Raw genomic sequence first — 7,311 nt, 5'->3', positions numbered from 1 at the left:
GATTTATATAAAAATGCCTCTTGGCTTATTGCTGAAACAAATTTCTGTTTGGCGTATTTTGGTTAAACTTTTCTGCATGTGGCTTAATATGGTTTTTTGCCCTTAAAATTAACCATATTTGTCCTTCAATCACTTTATTAATAATTTTTGTCAACGGTTGATGTTGTATAATATTAATTGACAACAAACATAATACTTGAGATGTCTAATTGAATTTTAACAAAATATATTTATGAAAATATATTAATTTAATTTTTTACTCCAATTACATAAATCTTATTCCCAATATAATTTAGCATATCTAAATTAATAAATTTTTATAAACATATTCAGTCATCGTTGGACATGTTAGATGTTATGTATGTTATCAATTAAAATTCCATACATCAATCGTTCACAGAAATCGTTCGTTAATGGAGTAACTGAAAGATAAACATAATTAATTTATAATATTTGAAAGACCAATTTGATTGATAAATTTTTTTAACAAATTTTAAAAACATCTCATCTTTCAAGAATAATTAATTTGACTTATTAACCCAATACAAAAACTTTTAAATCATTAAAAATGTTTATTCAAAATTTAAAATACTATTTCCTATTTTAGACAAAGAGAATCTTAGTACCTTATATTAACATTATTTTCCATCTCTCCATACCAAAATATATAATTTAAAATAGGATGTATTTCTAAATGTGAGTGCATTTTCCAAGCAGCATCCAATGCCATGAATCTGAATAATCCCTCTCTCAACTTCCAATTTTGTGACCCATTCATATGTACAAACTTGAAACTTACCCTATAGATAATAAAACTATCTTATTAGAGTGTGTAAACTTTGAAGAGCAACATTTTATTTTAATTTTGCAAGTTATAATGACCATAGGCTTGTACTAGGGTAGCTTCCAGCTAAGTTCTCTGTGTGTGTGGCACACATGGTTTGAATGTAATAACCGAGTATTAATCAAATTTGTCCTAAGCTAGTCTCCTTTTTTTAATGTATTACTTTCTTTTTTTTTTTTTTTTTAATACATAGTGACATCAATTATCTACCTTAGCTTATTGCTATAGTCCATAGATATAAATAGGAGTGTTGTGAATACATAATAACACAAGTACACAACATATACACATTAATTATAATTATTAACATTGCTAATTATTCCAGAGAGAGAGTGAGAAGATGAAGAAGATATGGGTTGTGTTAGTGGCTATGTTCATGATTAGTGTGTCTAAAGGAGAAGGGAAATTAGTGGAGAATTTTTATGGTCAAACTTGTCCAAACGTTGAATCAATTGTGACACAGGCAGTTACCACTAAGTTTCATCAAACTATCACAACAGGACAAGCAACTCTGCGTTTGTTCTTCCATGATTGCTTTGTTCAGGTACCTTATTCTTTTTCCCCCTCTTTATATGTCACTAAAGGGTATATAATAATGTATTTATATATGCTTTAAGTGTTTTTGTTTGCCGAAATAGAATAAACCAATACATTCATGTAATTTTATCCTTCCTCTGATATATTTTTTGATCATGAAATGAAACTAATTAACAGCAGCTTCTTAGCTTGCTCTGTTTTTTGTTTATTTATTAACGTTGAACATCTAAAATAGTTTCGTTTTTGTTGACTTCTATGGTTGGTGGAGGTTTTTTCTTCTTTTGCCTTATTCTTATCCTCTATATATATCGTTGCAATAGCGTATGTGGTGTCTTCTCACTTTTCTTTTCTTTTTTTTATAAATAATAAATCCACTTTCTCTAATATATAATAGACAGTTAATTCCTTATTTATGTGTAATTACTAATTATCAACTATAATGTACATTTACATAACAATTTTATAAATAATTTAAGCCGCAGTCACAAAAGGCGAACATGAATATATAATTATAAATATTTAAGCTTGTCATATGTTAAATGATATGCTATGGATACTTCCCAGGTTCCAACCTAGACTAGTAGATTTAAAACTCGTTGACTATAAGAGGTATTAAAAAAAAGTAGAAATACGTGTTATTAACTTTTGGCCAACTATCAGGTTGTATTTGGAAACGTGAAGAAAAAAAAAAAAACCAATCCAATAATCGTTTATTTAATTTGTATAGTGAATATATAATAATACCTCAAATCAATTCTTATTAGTAAATTTTCAATTAGATATTTTAATTTTTAATAAATTTTAATTACTAAATCAGTCTTTAAATTTTTATTTTATTAGATAAATCAATTTTCACATTAAATTATTCGTAAATATAAAAAAACTGATTTGATAAATTTATGTTAAATTGTATTACAAGTAACTAGATAATCGAAAAGAATCGAAGTACTTAATTTGAGTCAATCTGTCTCAATTGGTGGCAAATTAAAATTGAATTGATTATTTATGCACAGGGTTGTGATGCGTCAGTGATGATAGCGACGGCAAATGGGGATGCAGAAAAGGATGCCTCAGAAAATCTCTCACTGGCAGGAGATGGCTTTGATACAGTTATTAAGGCCAAAGCCGCCGTTGAAGCCTCATGTCCCGGCGTTGTTTCTTGCGCAGACATTTTGGCACTCGCTACCAGAGATGTTATAGGCTTGGTAATCAAAACTCACTATCTTATAAAGTTCATAGTTAAAAGTTAGGTGAAAATTCACTTCCAGTTAACTTCACATAAAGTTGATAACTGAACGTCGTTAAATGAAAATTTAGTTAAATCAGTTAAATTATTTAATGATTCTCAAATATCAACTTCACATAAAATTAATTACAACTAAATTTTCACCTAAAAATTAAGCGTTTGTTATGGTCTTTAATTATCAAAAGAATTAAATAATTAATATTTGATTTAAGAATATAAAATTCAATAAATTTTAAACATTTAAAATTTATTTAAAAGATAAGCGAAAATTTAGGTACTATTTTTTTATATAAAATTAATAATTAAAAATAATTAAATAATAATTTAATAAAAAATATTTAATTATTTAATAATTTTTAATTAATAATTTCACATAAAAATAATTCTATAAGTGTTCTCCTAAAAAATAAGTAAAAAAAATTTAATTCTCAAGTAATAAATATTATAAAATTAGTTTTAAATTATTAAATAATAATTTAATTAAATATATCAAATTATCTAATAATTTTTTAACTATCAAATTCACCCGAAAATAATTGAACCTAAATTTTTACCAGGTCAAAATTATTATTTATTAGAGATCTTAGATTTCTTATGCATGCAATTGTCACAGCTTGGTGGCCCTTCATACAGAGTAGAACTTGGACGCAGAGATGGACTTGTTTCCAAGGCATCAAGTGTGGACTCTAACCTTCCGAAAGCAAGTTTCAACCTTAACCAACTAAACAAAATGTTCTCAAAACACAACCTCACCCAAACCGACATGATTGCGCTCTCAGGAGCACACACCGTTGGCTTCTCACACTGCAACCAATTCTCAAACCGTTTGTACTCCTTCCAATCCTCGTCCCACGTGGACCCCACCCTTGATCCAAGCTATGCACAACAACTTAAATCAGATTGCCCTCAAAGCGTTGACCCAAGCGTGGTCATAGCTCTGGATCCCCAAACATCCTTCGCTTTCGACAACTTGTATTACAAAAGCTTGGTTTCCGGCCAAGGGCTGTTGGGATCGGACCAGACTCTGTTTACGGACCCGAAGTCGCAGGCTACGGTTGTTGAGTTTGCGAATAACCAGAATGAGTTCTTTGTGGCCTTTGTTGCGGCCATGAGGAAGCTTGGAAGGGTGGGTGTCAAGACTGGTAATGATGGAGAGATTAGAAGAGACTGTACAACATTCAATTCATGATCTGTTGTTAAATAATTTATAATTGGTTAGTGGGAAAAGTTTAGTTTATATGGTTATTAGGTGTATGTCACAAATTAATGAACTAGCTACCTACTCCAAAATTAGGTTCTTGTGTGGGCTTAAAGAAGCACATGATTTATTGAAAATTATTTCTTCTGTAATTTTATTGTTAGATTTTGTCCATAATAGGGCAATAATCTGTATGGTCATTAAATCAAGTTAAATAATTATTTTGTTTTAATCTTGAGCTCCACGAATAAATATATGTATATAAAAGAATGATATTGTTCTGGACTAAATCCAAATCTCTTAGGCAACGAGATAGTGAAATCAAAGCTACTCACGAAATTAAAAGTCTAGAGAAGAAAGATGAATTATAGGGTAAAAATGAAGCTGGTATAGAGAGAGGTTGAGGCAATGGCTGTGAAATTGCTGTTAGTCGGATGAAGTACAGTAGTTAGAATCTTAACTTTTAAAATTTTTTAATATTACGATTTTTAACGAGTGAATTGATTTTATCAAATTTTTATTAGGTATGACAATTTTACGATTTAAATCTTGTTAAGATTTTATGTTTTATATATGTAATTTACTTTTTTGATTTCACGTAAAATCTCGATTTTCTCTACTTTTTTTGATTGTGAGTAGAGATGGAAACAAGTCAAGTTAGAGTTTACTCTTAACTGGCCTGTCATATAGTTAATTGGCATGAGCATGACCCGTAGCCTTGTAGCCTGCTATAGGCTCTTTATAAAGTACTAGGTATCGCCTCTTATTCAGCCTGATTTAGAACCTATTAAAAGACTTGATAATTTTTTTTTATAAAAATTAAAATATTATTTAAAAATTTATTTTTTAATAAAAATATTTATATGTAATATACCATATTTAATATTTATAAGAATTTTTTATTTTTTAAAGTATTTAAAATATACAAAAATATTTATAATAAAATATAATAAATTTAAAATATTTTATAATTTTGTTAATAATAAAAAATTATTTATATGTTTAATTATATTTTAACAGGTTTAGATAGGTCTGACAGGCCAATAAAACTAATTAGTGAGTTTGGATCTGACCTATTAACATATTAAAGCTTTTACAAAAGTCTAAGTCTGTCCTTATTTTATAACATACCAAGCCAAATCAGATCAAATACAGACTAAAATGCAAGACCTGGCAGACTGTCTGACATTTTTCCACCCCTTAGTTGTGAGCCATGAGGCTTCCTTGTTGGCTTGAAGGGATGGATATGGGCTTATGTTTTATGTGGGTCACCACTTTTATTGGGCGTATAATTTTGTTGATTGGGCAATAGTTGCTGCAAAAACAATAACGGGCCTTCAATTGTTTGAAAGATGGATCAACATTCTGTTTTTATTAGTTCTAAAAAAAATGGGTGTATGGATAAACCCTTAAATATAATTAAAAATGAATACATTGTTATATCTAAAGAGAAAAAAAAAAGAAAAAAAAAAGAATACATTGTTATATCTAAAGAGAAAAAAAATTAATACGTTGTTTTTGTTGTGTGCGATAAAATAAAGATGAAAATTTACGAATTAGTTAAGAATAAATGTTATTAGTTTTTTAAGAGGTTGCGGGTTCGAGTCTCCTATCTTTCCAAATTTTAGTTTAGTGGGAGTACGTACTCCTCATCTAGCGCCCGACGCTCTGCTAGGGTTTCACTGCGCCGCCTTCATGGTTACACCTTTCTTTGTCTTTTTTTCGTCAAACTCTTTTCCATCTTCTTCTACTTTCTTTTCTTAATTTCTTTTCCACTTAGCTCCCTAATTTTCGTTTTATCTCCCAATTCATTCCTCTTTTAATTCATTCCGTTTTCTAATTCACTCATTCCATATATCTTATGTCTCTTTGAAATCATTGAATACCAATTCTGATTTTCTCTACACCATGAGCAACAAATCAGAGACTCAGAACCCTCATATAATTGCTATGATGGTGGAGGGTGCCAGCCTTCAAGTGGCACCCAAAGAAATATGAAACTGCTCTCGTGGAATTGTCGGGGTTTGGGGAGACCCCTAACAATCCACAATCTTAAAGGGATTTGCAAATCCTACTCCCCCGAGGTTGGTTTTATCTGTGAAACAAAAAATCAATCTCGACAAGTTGAAGGAAAACTAAGATCTTGTGGTTTCAAGGAATGGTTTATTGTAGATCCGGATGGATTATCAGGGGGTTTGGCAATGGCATGGAGGGATGGTTGCACTGTTCAGATTTTACAGCATGGTAGATTTTTCATTGCGGCATCAGTTCTGACAGCTGGTTCTAATGATCCCTATGGTGTTCTAGGTGTTTATCTCAGTTCAAATAATCAACATAGAATGGCTCAATTTTCTGAATTAACTTCAGTCACCCGACAGTTCGATGGTAAGGTTGTGTTAATGGGTGATTTTAATGCCATTTCTAATCAATTGGAGAAAGAAGGTGGGGGTGCTAAATCTCCTTCTTCTATTGAAACCTTTAATAGTTTTATTGATGATAATTCCCTGATTGATATTGGTATGGTCGGAAGACCATTCACTTGGTCAAATAGACGGAGGGGTGATGAGTTGATACAGGAAAGACTGGACCGATTCCTGGTAGGAGTTGATTGGCAGCAACTCTATCCCAATGCAACGGTTCTTAGACTATCAGAATCAGGCTCGGATCATGCCCCTCTTCTCCTAGACTCTAATCCGAGAACTGAGAGATCTAAACGCCGATTCAAATTCCAAGAAAGATGGTGTTCCAATGATGAAATAAGGCAGATTGTTAGAGAGGTTTGGCATGAACAGATTGATGGTTTGGCCATGTATATCCTAGCTCAAAAAATATAGCGTTGTCGACATAAGATTGTCAGATGGCAGCAAGAACATAGATCTAATTTGAAGGTGGAGATTGATTTACTACATTCGGAATTAGAGGAACTTCGTTTAGCAGGAATTCATGGAGGCGACATCATTTCAGAAATAGAGGACAAACTTGAAAAAGCATTGCAAAATGAGGAATCTTATTGGAAAGATAAGTCTAGAGTCAAATGGCTCAAATCTAGTGATCAGAATACAGCTTTCTTCCATCAGAAATTCAGAAATCGAACTCAAAGGAATAGAATTTGGCAACTAACTGGCAGTGATGGTGAAGTGGCTACTTCAAATGCTGGTATTGCTTCTGTGGCTGAATCTTATTTCAAGGACATCTTTTCCTCCACTTGTCATGAGAACCCTGAACCTCTGTTTATTGATTTTGAACCTAAGGTCACAGCTCACATGAACCGTAGGCTTCAAAGACCAATGACTATGGAGGAAGTGAAACGCGCAACATTTAGCATTCATCCTCAAAGTGCTCCAGGAGATGATGGTATGACAGCAAAATTTTTTCAAAGCTTCTGGAACATACTTAGTGGTGATGTGTTTCGAGCAGTTAAGAGCTTCTTTTCTGGGGGCAGAATCTTGAAGGGTTTTAACCACACTCAGATCTGTCTTATTCCCA

General features: G+C 31.5%; 1 protein-coding gene across 1 annotated transcript; it reads left to right on the top strand.

Annotated features, from left to right (window-relative positions):
• Window positions 1-634: 634 nt before the first annotated feature.
• Window positions 635-4,057, top strand: LOC112755082 (peroxidase 55). Its single transcript, XM_025802979.2, has 3 exons — window positions 635-1,388; window positions 2,395-2,586; window positions 3,241-4,057. Exons 1-3 carry the CDS (start codon window positions 1,185-1,187, stop codon window positions 3,814-3,816), a joined length of 972 nt encoding a protein of 323 aa, XP_025658764.1. The 5' UTR covers window positions 635-1,184; the 3' UTR covers window positions 3,817-4,057.
• Window positions 4,058-7,311: the final 3,254 nt, after the last annotated feature.

The sequence above is a fragment of the Arachis hypogaea genome, chromosome 16 (genome assembly GCF_003086295.3).
Source record: "Arachis hypogaea cultivar Tifrunner chromosome 16, arahy.Tifrunner.gnm2.J5K5, whole genome shotgun sequence".
Taxonomy (NCBI): Eukaryota; Viridiplantae; Streptophyta; class Magnoliopsida; order Fabales; family Fabaceae; genus Arachis; species Arachis hypogaea.
Note: the sequence above shows the minus strand (reverse complement) of the source record. Positions and strands in the feature narration are given on the sequence as shown.